The 15476-nt window shown below is 50.2% G+C and overlaps 1 protein-coding gene across 2 annotated transcripts in view; it reads left to right on the top strand.

Annotated features, from left to right (window-relative positions):
- Window positions 1–1083: 1083 nt before the first annotated feature.
- Window positions 1084–15476, top strand: part of TRIM63 (tripartite motif containing 63, E3 ubiquitin protein ligase) — a 15208-nt gene continuing 815 nt past the window's right edge. Inside the window, exons 1-8 of one of the 2 annotated variants that reach the window (XM_010830091.1) lie at window positions 1084–1364; window positions 2477–2649; window positions 5635–5803; window positions 6806–6901; window positions 8068–8301; window positions 9393–9415; window positions 9747–9871; window positions 14154–14228. In XM_010830091.1, coding sequence (XP_010828393.1) covers window positions 1206–1364; window positions 2477–2649; window positions 5635–5803; window positions 6806–6901; window positions 8068–8301; window positions 9393–9415; window positions 9747–9871; window positions 14154–14228 — 1054 coding nt within the window. In that variant the 5' untranslated portion in view covers window positions 1084–1205. Of the gene's footprint in view, window positions 1365–2476; window positions 2650–5634; window positions 5804–6805; window positions 6902–8067; window positions 8302–9392; window positions 9416–9746; window positions 9872–14153; window positions 14698–15476 lie in introns of those variants that run through there. The other variant, XM_010830090.1, reaches the window with a different exon arrangement.

Genomic DNA, 15476 nt, shown 5'->3' with positions numbered 1-15476 from the left:
CTGGGAGTTTCCCAGGGCAGGGAAAAGGATTACTCATTTATCTCTCATTTTGTTGCCTGATGTATAGGACTTCCGTGGTGGCTCAGATGGTAAAGCATCTGTCTACAATGCGGGAGACCCAGGTTTGATCCCTGGGTTGGGAAGATCCCCTGGAGAAGGAAATAGCAATCCACTCCAGTACTATTGCCTGGAAAATCCCATGGACAGAGGAGCTTGGTAGGCTACAGTCCATGGGGTTGCAAAGAGTCAGACACGACGGAGCAACTTCACTCACTCGTTGCCTGATGTATAGATTGTCTCTGTTGTTTAGTCGCTCAGTGTCTGATGAATGAATAAGATTTGTGGCTTTGCCACTTACTTCCCAGATCACTTTGAATAAGATCCTTTCCTTCTTAAACCTCAGTGTCAAAATCTATAAAATGAGGAAACAGACTCCGTATCAAGGGAAGGAATCCTGTATTAAAATGGAATTAGGGACTTCCCTGGAGGTCCAGTGGTTAAGACTCTACACTTCCACTGCAAGGGGTGTGGGTTTGATCCCTGGTTGAGGAACTAAGACCCTACATGCGATCCAGAAAGAAAAAAAAAAATGGAATTAGTGGCCAAGGGATGGAGGGACGGGCTAGCCCTGGTTGGGGACATTTCAGGGTCTTTAGCAACGTGCTGTGCTCGGGGGTAGGCCTTACCTGGGGAGTTGCCCAGGACTCCAGAGGAGGGGATGGATTTATTTTGGTCAGTGAGAGGGCACTGGTTGTTAACCCCACACATCCCAGTGGCCCCCTCACTCCTTACCAGCCTGCTGTAGGAGGAGACTAATTTTTGGAGGAAACTCTGGGTACCAGTCCTGCCCCAAGCCTGCCCACGAACAAGCTGTTCTTGTTTACGACCCCCGTCCCAAGGGAACAGTGACTGCTCATCCTTACATGTGATCCGAGAGGGTTGGTCTTTCAGGCCTGGAGGAAACTCAAGCTTCGCCAGCCACTTGGCACCGGAATGCTCAGCTGGTCTCCTCCTGGGGCTCATGTGACCAGGGCCCAGCTATAAATATCAGAGGGGCCTCAGACCAAGGCAGAGTTTGGGCGCCAGGAGAGGAAGGCAAAGAGGCTCTGGGCGGGTATTCTGTAACAAAGACCCCCAGGTCTGCTTAGAGCAAGGCAGGTGAAGGAGGCAGCCAGGTGGGTCCCCACGTCTGTCTCCAGGACAACATGGATTATAAGTCGAGCCTGATCCAGGATGGAAACCCCATGGAGAACCTGGAGAAGCAGCTGATCTGCCCCATCTGCCTGGAGATGTTTACCAAGCCGGTGGTCATCTTGCCGTGCCAGCACAACCTCTGCCGGAAGTGTGCCAACGACATCTTCCAGGTCAGTGCTGGGCCTGGCATAGGACTGGGGCTCCAGGCAGCTACTCAGTCTTCCTGTGATGAAAGCTAAAAGAAAACTTCTCTCTTAGTCCGGAACCCTTCCAAACTGGACTTGTTTTTTTCCCCCTCTGAAGTGAACCCCTGCCGAAGTCTCTGGAAGGGGTCGACGGGGCTGGGGAGGCGGCTCTGGCTGACCCATTCCTTCTCCATGACGCACTTCTCCCCTCCCCACCCTGCCTGCAGCTACCCCACCCTGTCCTGAGCACCACAGTTGACTCTCCAATCAGGAGTCAAATGCTTCAAGTGATAAGTGGGAGAGGCAGGCAGAAAGGAGAGAGAAACCAGACCCCAGGGGCTGGAGCCAGCTCCGCAGTGGCAGGGGGCCCAGATCTTTAGGAGGAGGGTGGCTGAGAGGCACCCTCTCAGCATCTTCCCCTTGAAACTGTTTGCTATAATGGGGAGCAGGAGGGGCTTCATCTCCTTAAGAAAAGAATGGGAGTGGGTGTCCATCCTGGCTGGGAGACAGGCCTCAAAGTTCCCCAGAAGCACTTTACAGAATGGTCTCTATCTTTTCTTTAAAACGTAATTCTAGGAGCTGGCTGTAATTTCATGCCCATTTCATGAATGGACAAACGGAGGCTTGGTGAGAAAAGGTTGCTCACCCGAAGTCATTCCAAGAATTACTGTGACTTGACCCTTGGTCTGCTGATCTCCAAACCTGTTGATTCCTTAGTTGATTCTCAGGTGCTCCCTGTGTAAGTGGGCTGGCTCTCTCATATTAGGAAAGAAAGTGAAGTCGCTCAGTTGTGACCGACTCTTTGCAACCCCATGGACGGTAGCCTGCCAGGCTCCTCCATCCATGGGATTTTCCAGGCAAGAGTACTGGAGTGGGTTGCCATTTCTTTCTCCAGGGGATCTTCCCAACCCAGGGATCGAACCCGGGTCTCCCGCGCTACAGGCAGACGCTTTACCAGTCTGAGCCAAGGGGAAGGTTTAAGTCATGTGGTTTGATGAGAATGGTGGTGGTGATCAATGGGGAAGACAGTCGGAGGTCAGAAAGGGAAGGAGCCAAGGAGGGAGCCCAGGCCTCACCTCCGCCCCTGTCGCCAGCAGGCTGCCAATCCCTACTGGACCGGCCGGGTTGGCTCCGCGGCCATGTCTGGAGGCCGTTTCCGCTGCCCTTCCTGCCGCCACGAGGTGATCATGGACCGCCACGGAGTGTACGGCCTGCAGCGGAATCTGCTGGTGGAGAACATCATTGACATCTACAAACAGGAGTGCTCCAGGTCAGTGCTCCCTCCGCGGGGAGGCCATCCCCCTGCCCCTGCCCATCCTGGGCGTCCAGCGCTTCAGGGCCCCATCCTCCTTCACCTACTCTGGATCCAGTCCCCTAGCTGGAAGAGATATGCCAGTTAGTCCAGGCAGCCATCTCCCTTAGGCATGAACAGAGGCTCATCTTATCCCCCAGCCCTGGCTTTCGGTGTCATCCAGTGAATGGCAGGGGACCCAGACATTAGGCTGTCCTCCTGGAAGATACTGAGACCAAAATCAGGGGACAGATGAGATGTGAGAGGGAGAGTGAGGGAGAGGGAGCCACTGGGGCCAGTTAAGTGGCCCTGATGAGCGGAGAAAGCACCCAGTGAGAACAAAGCCAGTTTCTCTATAATGATAACAGCAGTGCCAAACACCAGGAATGCTTCCTGCTGCTGCTTCACAGCAGTTTTTTATGGATTAGCATGGCTTTCATCATCCCTGTTTCATGGAGGAGGAGGCTGAGGCTCAAAGAGGTAAAATCACTTACCCAGAGTTTCGCAGCTGAGAATTGCTGGGACCCAGCCCAACCCATCTAGCTCCAACTCTCCCTGTTTGTGAAATAGCCACTCATTCTTGGGCAGAATTTGTGCCTAGTGGAGGTTGTGCTGTGTTGGGGAGAGATAAAGCTACCAAGCAGATCTTTACTGATCAGCATGTCCTGACAAGAGGCTGCTGACCTCATGGCCCTTGCAGTCCCAAGGCCTCACCAAATACGTGCTTGTGGGCAGCGTCCTGTGCCCCCAAAAGTCGACAGACTAGTCCTTGTTTGAGAAAGCTCTAACCAGAGCACTGTGTCTGCTACTCTGACTCTGTTACTCATGCACGGTAGGGTCTTGGGTGAGTCTCTGGGCCTCTATTTCCTCTGTCTCCAGAAACGGACAGTAAGATTTGCTATCATGACTATCAAATAGGATGTTGATGGGAAGTGCTCAAGATGGCAAGTATTTACTGAGCATCCACTGTGTGCAGCGCTGCACTAAGCATTTTCCATGCATTATCCCCGTTTTAATTCTCACAGTAATCCTTTGAGCCATTTTCTGATGAGAAAATGGAGACTCAGAGGTTTGTCCGAGGCCACTCAGCTAGCGAGTGGTGAAGCTGAGAGGGAGCCTGTCTGACTGACTCCATGGTGAACATTCTTAACTGCTACTGCCTCTCATGTTGCCAGAGTTCAACACTACAAAAATGCGATTATGTTGTTGATCATGATCATAATAAAATCAATATTGCACCAAAATAATAGAGTCAACCTAGAAAGAGGAAGTTGTGTTTGAACCCTCCCAGGCCTTTCCCCAGAACTGAATGATGACGATAGTTATTGAGGTTCTGCCCCGTGCCAGGCACTGCACATTCATCACGGAGAACTCCTGTCATGATCTCAGTAGCTTGGGGGTGAGACCAGGGCCCAGAGAGGTGAAATCACTTGTCCAAGGTCACCATGAGTAAGCGGCAGAACAGTGTGGACTTGAACCCTGATGCTGGTCCCTGGGGTTGGGAGGATGGGCATCTGGGATGACGGGGGACACAGGCACCAGACCACAGGATCGTGCCTCACCTCTGCACCTGCAGTCACCCCAGAGCTCCCTTCCCAGAGGGCAGAGACAGGTAGTAAAGGGAGAGCCCTGCTGGCATGGGGGACCCTGGGAAGACAAGTCTGAAAAGGAGCTTATTTAAGCTCTTGAGGGGACAGTAATGCCCTGGGTGTGATCAATCATGCAGGGCTGTTTGGAGTTGAGGCACTGACATGTTGGGGGATAGTCACCATTTATGACCTGCCTGCCATCGCTCAGTGGTAAAGAATCTGCTTGTCAATGCAGGAGACACAGGAGATATGGGTTCTATCCCTGGGTTGGAAAGATCTCCTGGAGAAGGAAATGGGAACCCATTCCGGTATTCTTGACTGGAGAAATCCACAGACAGCGGAGCCTGGTGGGCTACAGTCCATGGGGTCGCAAAGAGTCATACATGACTAAGTGACTGAGCACTCACACACACTGCTGTGTTAGGGGCTTGGAAATCAGAGATGATGTAGGCGTGCTGTTGACTCTAGATGAGTGTAGAGTTAGCCGGGCGGTAAAACCTAGACTCAAAAAATTGAATCTCAGGGAGGAAGTAACTGTGAGAGAACCATAGATAAAATGCCAGAGGCCCTAAGAGGAGAGAGACAAAGGGAGAAAGTCATCCTAAGAGTGTGTGTTTGGGAAGAAAGAGAAAGAAGCAACTCTGGATCCTGGAAAGACTATCAGGTTGGAAATTAAGGCTTGTGCTGGGCCACTGGATGGCCCTGGGCTGCCTCTGCTTTCGCTGAGTGACTTGGGGCACACATACCACCTCCTTCTCAGAGCCTTGGTACACCTTGCTTACTGATGTATTCTCTCCACCCGTATTCAGTCACCACCTTCTCTACGTCAGGCACTGTACATTGCAGATTTAGGGCTGAAGACAACAGGCAAGTTTCCCTGCTTCGACAGAGATTACAGTCTGGTGGATTAAATATAGAATTCAGTGAGGCCATGAGTATAAATTGCTTTGTTGGAAGCCCAACCTGCTGTAACCAAGAGCCTGGGGACTATAATTAGAACAAATGAACCTTAGCCTCCCCTGCCCTGACTTGCTGGGCGACCTTGGGCAAGTCCATTCACCGTTCTGGGACCCAGTTTCCTCTTTTCCAGAACGTCTCAAAATGACTCTGGGATCCTACAACTTTTTCCAGGTCCTGCATTGGCCAGGCCTGGGCCAACTCCATCACTGGAGTTTGAATCCTAGTCTTGGTGTCATTGGCTTCCCTGGTTCTGGGCCCTCAGAGAATGAAAAGAAAAGGATTCAGGACAGACAACCTCTGAGAGCTCGGGTTGTAGATGTGGGTTGGGGGCGGGGGGTGGGGGGCTCCTGGGGCTGCAGGGGAAGACAGGGATTTGAAACCACACCTCATGACTGATGACTCTTCTCCACTTCAGCCGGCCGCTGCAGAAGGGCAGCCACCCCATGTGCAAGGAGCACGAAGATGAGAAAATCAACATCTACTGCCTCACGTGCGAGGTGCCCACGTGCTCCATGTGCAAGGTGTTCGGAGCCCACAAGGCCTGCGAGGTGGCCCCACTGCAGAGTGTCTTCCAGGGACAGAAGGTACTGGCCTGAGCGACTCCCACCCCCAGCCCGAGCCCGCTGGACAGATGATTCAGGATGCGGACTTGATCCCCGTAGATCTGCTGAGCCGGCCTTCCAGGAATAGTCCCCCGGAGGGACGTCCCGGGCCGCAGGGAGAACTGCCCTTGCCTTCCTTGGGGAGATGGCTGAGCTCATGAGTTATACTTAGAGCAGCTTGAGGGCACCTGGGTGCGGCCGCAAGGGAGAGACCAGATCCCAGGGCCAGGTCACCCGGGTCCTCTCAGGCCATGACTTCTATAACCCAGTGTGGTTTGGGCCCCTGCTGCCTCTTTCTGTGCTGGTCACCCCTCCCCAGATCCCCCTGCAGCAAGAGGCAGCCTTCTCTCTGGGTCCCTGGGCCTGTGAGAGCCCCACCACCCTGTACATGCGATAAGCTGCGGCTTCCCAGGTGACTCAGTGGTAAAGAATTCACCTACCAATGCAGGAGACACAGATTCAAACCCTGGGCTGGGAAGATCTCCTGGAGAAGGGAATGGCAACCCACTCCAGTACTCTTGCCTGGCAAATCCCATGGACAGAGGAGCCTGGTGAGTTACAGTCCATAGCATCGCAAAAGAGTCGGACATGACTTTTTGACTAAGCAACAACAACAACCCCTTTCTGTACTCTTTCCTCCCCTCCTTCCTCTCTTATCTTGATCTTTCTCTTCTAGAATTCTCCAACCTATTTTTTTTTTTTTTTCCTGGATCCCTTCATTCCTAGAAACAAGCCCCTCCTTGGCCAGCACATTGCTGTGCATTTGGGGCAACTCACTTCCCCTCTCTGTGCCTCCACTGTGATGTGAGGGATGCAGTGTCTCTCTGGTGTTCTCTGCTCTGGACCTGAGCTGCACCCCAGAAAGAGGCTCTTTCTAGCAGAGAGGGGAGTGAGGGTGCTGTGTTGCTGCCACTCCCATGAGGGTGGGCCCTGAGACTATTTTTGTCTCTCCTCTCCTGTTCCCCCACCATCCCTCCCATCTAGACCGAGCTGAGTAACTGTATCTCCATGCTGGTGGCAGGGAATGACCGTGTGCAGACCATCATCACTCAGCTAGAGGACTCCTGTCGAGTGACCAAGGTGAGGGGTAAGCATAGCTGGGCCTGGGCATTCGAAGCTTCCCAGGGCAACCTGGTCTCTGGGGTGGCTTCCCCGTCGAGCCTGGGCCTGGAGTGTTCACACAGGGATGGTTGGGGAGGGAATGACTAGTCCATTTATTCATTCACTCACAAAAGCTTCTTGAGGATCACTGGGTACCAGGCTCTGCCAAAGATGCTGAGGATGGGGTGGCGAGGAAGACAGACCAGGTCCCTGACTTCAGGCAGTGTCCTCTTCAATCATTCCCAGCATTTATCCAGGAAGCTAGTAGTTCTTAGAGCATTGTTCTCCAGTGTGCTATACACTAAAGCTTCTCAGGCTTTAATGGGAAACTTGAAATCACCCTGAGATTTTGTTAGAATTCAAGTTCTGATTCAGTAGGTCTAGAAGGAGGCATGAGATTGTGCTTTTTTAACAAGCTCCCAGGATTTGCCCAAGTTGCTTGTCCATGGACCACACTCTGAGGAGCAAGACTGTAGAGGTAGAGGACTCTTTTCTATTCCTGCAAAAGCATCCATGATTTTTCATATACCCTTGAGGTGGGGACCTGGGAATGACATGGGGGGTTGGGAGTGATCAGTGTATTTCTGATGGATAGAGTTGTGTGAGTATAGGTTCAGAGAAGGAAGAAGGATGTTGTTATTATCCACGAGGGGCCCCCAGTCTAATGAGATGCTACTATTATACCCAGTTTACAGGTAAGAAAACGAAAATGTAGCGTCAGTGTTGGACAGCAGGGAGTCTCAATGTGGATACCATTGCCAGGGGTGGGGTGGGGCTGCTTCTCCACTTCTCTGGGGACCAAATGATGCAGAATTTCCCAAATCTGGTCTTGGTCCTAAAGTGGAGAAAGAGTGTGACTGGGGGCACACAGGAGGCCCACATATGTCATCCCACCTGACCCTAGAGTCTCCACTTTTGAGGAATGGTGTAGTTTTCTCTACGACGCCAGCCTCCAAACATTGCTGGCAAACCCTAGCAAATGCTTTCTTCTGGCTAAGGCTTTGTTTCATGTTCTGTAAAATGGGGGTGCAGTAAATCTCTCCCAGCTCTAGACTCTTCATTCCTAGCACACCCATCCCAGGAAGGAAGGGTAGGGGATAGGAAGGAGGACCTGCAGGATGTGACTCAGAGATCTCTGTCACCAGGAGAACAGTCACCAGGTGAAAGAAGAACTGAGCCAGAAGTTTGACACGCTGTACGCCATCCTGGACGAGAAGAAGAGCGAGCTGCTGCAGCGGATCACGCGCGAGCAGGAGGAGAAGCTCGGCTTCCTTGAGGCCCTCATCCAGCAGTACCGGGAGCAACTGGACAAGTCCACCAAGCTGGTGGAGACAGCCATCCAGTCTCTGGACGAGCCCGGTGGCGCCATCTTCCTCTTGGTGAGCAGTCCTGGGAGGGGGTGGGCACTTCAACTCAGCAGCTCCAAGGGGCAAGTTGGGCTCCATCACTGATCACCAAAGACTATGCCTTTGGGGAAGTTATTTCAAGCTCATTCATATTTAAAGACTCAGTCTCCTCATCTGTATGTGTTGTGCTGTGCTTAGTTTCTCAGTTGTGTCCAACTCTTTGTGACCCCATGGACTGTAGCCCGCCAGGCTCTTCTGTCCATGGGGATTCTCCAGGCAAGAATACTGGAGTGGATTGCCATGCCCTCCTCCAAGGGATTTTCACAACCCAGGGATTGAACCCAGGCCTCCTGCTTTGCAGGTGGATTCTTTACTATCTGAGCCACCAGGGAAGCCCAAGAATACTGGAGTGGGTAGCCTATCCTTTCGCCAGGGGAACTTCCTGACCCAGGAATCTAACCGGGGTCTCCTGCATTGCAGGCAGATTCTTTACCAGCTGAGCTACTCAGGAAGCCCCTATCTGCATAGTGAGCATGTAACAATTTCTCCCTCCCTTCCTCTCAACTGATTTTATGAGGATCAAATAAAAGGATGCTTGTGAAATGGCTTTGCAAGCTACAAAATACAGTGCCCATGTGGAGACTATTAACTGAGCACCTGCTGTAGGCCAGTCGCTGAGATGGAGAGACAGATGAAAGAGACAGCCCTACCCTAGAAGAGCTGGTTGGGGGAAACATGAAGGGATCAGCTGTAAGATTTTGTAAGGAAGAGTTAAGTTCAATAAAAATTTCCTAAGCACATACTGTGGGCCAGGCTTTGTGCTAGACATAGGGTATAAAAAGGTGATTAGAATATGATTCTCATCTTGGGGATTTCCGTGTTTAAGAGTGCTTAGATGAATACTCCTAGAATCCAAGTTTCCGGCCACAACGGGAGGGTCCTAGGATAATGACCAAGGCCTGCGCAGACCATGGACAGAGGGAAAATCCAAGATCTGTTTGGCAAAGCTAGGCAAGGGGATGGCACCAAGTGTGCATCTGCAGTGCCTGGTCACCGGTTTTGCTGATTTCCTGGGGCTCCCCTTTCTGCAGTTCTAACCCTTTGCTCTTTCTCTCCCCCCACAGAGTGCCAAGCAGCTCATCAGAAGGTCAGTGTCTCCCCAGGGCTATGAGTCAAGGCTCTAGTTCCCCTCAGGGCCTCTGACATGTTCAGAAGGCCTCCTCCTTTGCATTAGTTCTGCTGGGAGGGTCTTCCCCTAGGCTACCTTTCCTAGCCTTTACATCCCTGCTGTCTTAGACATCTATTCTGCTTGTGACCCAAGGGAAAATACTCCACCCTCCAGGGAAGCCTCTGGGTGCAAGGCCTGGGTGTGGACACAAGCATGTGCCCTGGTGTAAGTTGGAGCTAAAACGCCTCCTTCCTTCTCTGGGAACAGAGATCTCACTGTGCCCTTCCCCCCTTTTCTCTCTGCCCCACAGCATCGTGGAAGCTTCCAAGGGTTGCCAGCTGGGGAAGATAGAGCAGGGCTTTGAAAACATGGACTACTTTACTTTGGACTTAGAGCACGTAGCTGACACCCTGAGGACCATCGACTTTGGGACAGGTAAGGGATTATTTCCCCTGCAAGTCAGCTTCCCTCCCACTGAGCCCCACATGGAGGCAGATACACTGCCAAACATACCCAGATATCCATCAGACTTGTACAGTCAACTTCTGGGTAAGCCCAGCTCAGTAAATTATGTATGGATCTGCTATAGGGAGGAACTTGGGGTGATAGAAACAGTAAGGCAACTTGGAATCAGGCAGTTCAGTTCAGTTCAGTTCAGTCACTCAGTCGTGTCCGACTCTTTGCAACCCCATGGACTGCAGCACACCATGCTTCCCTGACCATTACCAAATCCCGGAGCTTGCTCAAACTCACGTCCATCAGGTTGGTGATGCCATCCAACCATCTCATCCTCTGTCGGCCCCTTCTCCTCCTGCCTTCAGTCTTTCCCAGCATCAGCGTCTTTTCCAATGAGTCATTTCTTCACATCAGGTGGCCAAAGTATTGGAGCTTCAGCTTCAGCATCAGTCCTTCCAATTAATATTCAGGGTGGATTTCCTTTAGGATTGCCTGGTTTGATCTCCTTGCTGTCCAAGGGACTCTGAAGAGTTCTCTCCAACACCACGGTTCAAAAGCATCAATTCTTCGGCACTCAGCCTTCTTTCTGGTCCAACTCTCACATCCATACATGACTACTAGAAAAACCATAGCTTTTAGACAGACTTTTGTTGGTAAAGTAATGTCTCTGCTTTTTAATATGCTGTCTAGGTTGGTCATAGCTTTTCTTCCAAGGAGCAAGCGTCTTTTAACTTCATAAAATCAGGCAGACCTAAGATCAAATCTGGTTCGGCTACTTCTATTTTTTTTTAAATTTATTTTTGGCTTCACTGGGTCTTCGTTGCTGTGTGCTGGCTTTCTCTAGTTATAGTGCATGAACTTTTCTTGTTTTGGAGCACAGGCTTAGTTATCCTCCCGCAGGTGGGCTCTTTCCAGACCAGGAATGGAACCCATGTTCCATGCATTGGCACGTGGATTCTTAACTACGGAACCACCCAGTTCTGCCATTTCTTATCTTTCGTGGCATTTTGATGGTTCCCTCCACCTCACTGAGCTTCATTTCCTCACTTTAAACTTAGGTTACAAATAGGCCTACTGATAATGACCACCGAATGATGCTGTGCAGCAAATAAGACATTGATTCAGAGGCCTCTGTAAGGTACTAGACATATACTGCTGCTGCTAAGTCGCTTCAGTCGCGTCCGACTCTGTGCGACCCCATAGACGGCGGCCCACCAGGCTCCCCCGTCCCTGGGATTCTCCAGGCAAGAACACTGGAGTGGGTTGCCATTTCCTTCTCCAGTGTATCAAAGTGAAAAGTGAAAGTGAAGTCACTCAGTCATGTCCGACTCTTAGTGACCCCATGGACTGCAGCGCACCAGGCTCCTCCGTCCATGGGATTTTCCAGGCAAGAGTACTGGAGTGGGGTGCCATTGCCTTACTAGTTATTGCCTAAATCTAGTCTTAGCTTCAGCTTCCTACTGCTGTAAACTTGGATACTCAGGCACCTTAATTTATCTATATTCTGTCCTTGCTTCTGTCTGTGGTTACTTTTCCACAGAGTACCTATAATAATTGTAACAATATAGCCATAACAATAATAAAGGAAAAATAATAAGAAAGCACGAGGAACCAGATGGAGAACAAAGATGTTGATAGTTCGCTCAAGGTTTCACAGTTGAAAGGCAGCTAGTTAGCAACAAAGAGAGGGAGGGCAGATCCAGTTCTGTTGAATGTTGCCTTTGTGTGAGAGGTGATGCTCCGGTGGTCTGCTGAGAGTAAGAAAAAGGGGTAGGGGTCGTGTAGGGGCAGGGAAGAGCTGTGAATGGGCTTGCAAGAGAAAGAAAAGCTTCTTGGCACCTCCTGCGTCTGCTCGCCTGCAAGCTTTCAGAATCCGGAGTGCTAAATCCATTCTCAGAAGCCCAAATATACTCTATTCTTGGGTAAGGACGACATACATCCCAAAGCTGAGGTGTCAATGAAAGTGTTAGTTGCTCAGTCATGTCTGACTCTTTGCGACCCCATGGACTGTAGCCCACCAGGCTCCTCTGTCCATGGGATTATCCAGGCAAGAATACTGGAGGGGGTTGTCATTTTCTTCTCCAGGGGATCTTCCCGACCTGGGGATCAAACCTGTGTCTCTGGCATTGCAGACAGATTCTCTACTGTCTGAACCACCAGGGAAGTTGCCAGTCACCAGGGAGGTGTCAGTGGACTTGGGTAAATCCATGGCTGTAGATCATCTGGGCTTCCCACGTGGTGTTAACAAACTCGGCTGCTGATACAGGAGATGTAAGAGATGCCGGTTCGATCCCTGGGTTAGGAAGATCCCCTGGAGTCACCCTCCCTAAACTAAGATCTTCAAGAGTGGATCATACTGTGTGAGCAGTCTGACACTGTGAATACCTGCACTGCCTTCAGTAATCTCCCTGAGCCTCTCTGTGTCCTCACGGGTAAATGGAGAGTGTACCCATGGATACCATTCCTTGAGAACTTTCTGTGGCCTGGCCACTGAGCCCTGGACATGAACTCTGTTGTTTAATACAACAACTTTAAGAGGTAGTTCTTTTGTCATCTCTGTTTTGTAGTCAAGGCAATAAAACCAAGGAAAGGTGGGAGAATGGATCCATGACCACGTACGACTGAGTCCCTTTGCTGTCCACCTGAAACTATCACAGTGTTGTTAATCGGCTATACTCCAATATAAAATAAAAAATTAAAAAAAAAATCCAAGGAAAGGTGAGTGACTTGCAGGGGCCACATGGGCAGTAAGTGCAGGTTCCACCAAGGGTCATCTGGGGATTGTATGAGGCAATGAGTGTACAGTCCTTAGCACAAGTTAGCACTTGGCCCATAGTAAATTCTTAGCAAATGCTGCTATAAGTAGTTAATTGTAATAATGGTTTAAACCACCACCACAAAAAAAAAAAAAAAAAAAAAAAAATTCCTCGGGTTATACACAGATCCCAGTTGTCAGTTTGGAGGAATTAACTCTTTCAAGCCCTTCTCCAGATACTCTTGACAAATACTCTGAGTCTGTACTGACCCCTTCAGGGCACCCAAAGGCTCAAAGAAGCGGCTTGAGAGAGAGGGTGGGGAAGGGGCCTGTCCCCTGTGAGTAGAGCTTGAAGGCGAGACCCCAGGACGGGAAATTGAGCACAGAGCTTGCACCATAGTCACCATCTGGGGCTCAGTTTCAGGCAACTAACGAGCAGATGGCCCCTGAAGGGCTTCCCACCCTGTATCCATGGCCCTGTAGGCTAAGGAATGTGGGAAAACTGGACAAGGAGTGTGAGGCAAGCAGATTTCAAAGACTGAGCAGATGCCTTCAGGATAAGGACTCTGACTCCTGAGGACCAAGGCATTTCCCTGTTTCCCAGGTAATGATGCTCTGTGTGCAGAGGCAGACAGTCTGCATATGCATTTCCAGGGTCTCCTCTGGTCACAGGCAGACCAGGGAAGAGATGCTGCTGCTACTGGAACAAAGGAGGTCTTGAGCCTCCCTGCCTTGGAGAGTGTTGGGGGAAAGAGGACCAAACCCATTGCCTCCTGGGCCCCTGAGGCACCAACATGGCCCTTTGATCCTGACTGGACAGTGAGAGATTTTATTTTGGGGGGCTCCAAAATCACTGCAGATAGTGACTACAGCCATGAAATTAAAAGATGCTTGCTCCTTGGAAGAAAAGCTATGACCAGCATAGACAGCATATTAAAAAGTAGAGACATTACTTTGCTGACAAAGATCTGTCCAGTTAAAGCTATGGTTTTTCCAGTAGTCGTGTATGGACGTGAGAGTTGGACTATAGAGAAAGCTGAGCGGCAAAGAATTGATGCTTTTGAACTCTGGTGTTGGAGAAAACTCTTGAGAGTCCCTTGGACAGCAGGAAAATCCAACCAGTCCATCCTAAAGGAAATCAGTCCTGAATATTCATTGGAAGGACTGATGTTGAAGCTGAAACTCTAATACTTTGGCCACCTGATGTGAAGAACTGACTCTGGAAAAGACCCTGAGGCTGGGAAAGATTGGGGGCAGGAGGAGAAGGGGCCGACAGAGGAGTAGATGGTTGGATGGCATCACCGACTCAATGGACATGAGTTTGAACTGACTCTGGGGTTGGTGATGGACAGGGAAGTCTGGTGTGCTGCCGTCCATGGGGTTGCAAAAAGTCAGACACGATGGAGACACTGAACTGAACTGGGTGTCTCCAGCCTGGATCTCCTTTGAACCTCTCCTCTGAGACACCAGCCCAAACCTAAGGCAATTGTTCTTTGTCACACACAGATGAGGAAGAGGAGGAGTTCATTGAAGAAGAAGAAGATCATGAAGAGGAAGAGTCCACAGAGGGGAAGGAAGAAGGTGAGATACCCATCTACCTCCACTTTTTCATTCATTCAGTGACAACTTGAGAGCCCTACTGAGTGACACTGGGATGATGTTTCTACCCTTTTTAAGAGTTTTTAAGGCAAAATTAAAAAGAGATTTTAAGGTAAAATCCCGTTCCCTTTTCTCTTAGAGAAGTCCCTCCAACTATTCATAATAAAGAGTTCTCACTTTACCTCTAAATGACCTTCCCAAATGGAAAGTGACACAGTATAACAGAAGTCATAGAGAGCACTCAGGCTTGGCTCAATATTTAAAATTTTAAAAATTAGTTGTCAGCATTTTTTTAAATTAGTCGTCTTTTTTAAAAAGGAGCTTTTGTTTTTTAAAAGAAGATTTCAATAAAGAATTTGGATTTTCATCTTGTGAAAATTTGGAAAGAGTGAACAGTGCTGGGGCTTCCCTGGTGGCTCAGTGGTAAAGAATCCGCCTGTAATGCAGGAGACATGGGTTTGATCCCTGGGTTGGGAAGATCCCCTGGAGAAGGAAATGGCAACCCACTCCAGCATTCTTACCTGGATAATACCATGGACAGCAGAGTCTGCTGAGCTATAGTCCATGAGGTCACAAAAGAGTTGGACATAACTGAGCAACTAACACTTTCATTTGTCAGCCGGCTATACTTTTTTGCATTGGATCTGCAATCCATAGCATTCAGGCAGCTAAATTCCATTTTGATTGTAAAAGGAAGAGGTCAGACAGGAATTAGCAGTCACTCAGTCATGTCTTGGAGAAGACAATGGCACTCCACTCCAGTACTCTTGCCTGGAAAATCCCATGGGCGGAGGAGCCTGGTAGCCTGCAGTCTATGGGGTCGCTAAGAGTCGGATTCAACTGAGCGACTTCACTTTCACTTTTCACTTTCATGCATTGGAGAAGGAAATGGCAACCCACTCCCGTGATCTTGCCTGGAGAATCCCAGGGACGGGGGAACCTGGTGGGCTGCCGTCTATGGGGTCGCACAGAGTCAGACACAACTGAAGCAATTTAGCAGCAGCAGCAGCAGCAGCAGCAGTCATGTCTGACTCTTTGTGACCCCATGGACTGAAGCCTACCAGGCTTCTCTGTCCATGGGATTTTCCAGGCAAGAGTACTGGAATGGGTTGCCATTTCCTTCTCCAGAGGATCTTCCCAACCCAGGGATCGAACCTAGGTCTCCCCCATTGTAGGCAGACGCTTTACCGTCTGAGCCATCAGGGAAGCCCAGACAGGAACTGGGGTTTG

Source organism: Bison bison, unplaced genomic scaffold (genome assembly GCF_000754665.1).
Source record: "Bison bison bison isolate TAMUID 2011002044 unplaced genomic scaffold, Bison_UMD1.0 scf7180017864516, whole genome shotgun sequence".
In the NCBI taxonomy this organism is placed as follows: domain Eukaryota; kingdom Metazoa; phylum Chordata; class Mammalia; order Artiodactyla; family Bovidae; genus Bison; species Bison bison.
This window is presented reverse-complemented; position numbering and strand designations above follow the sequence as displayed.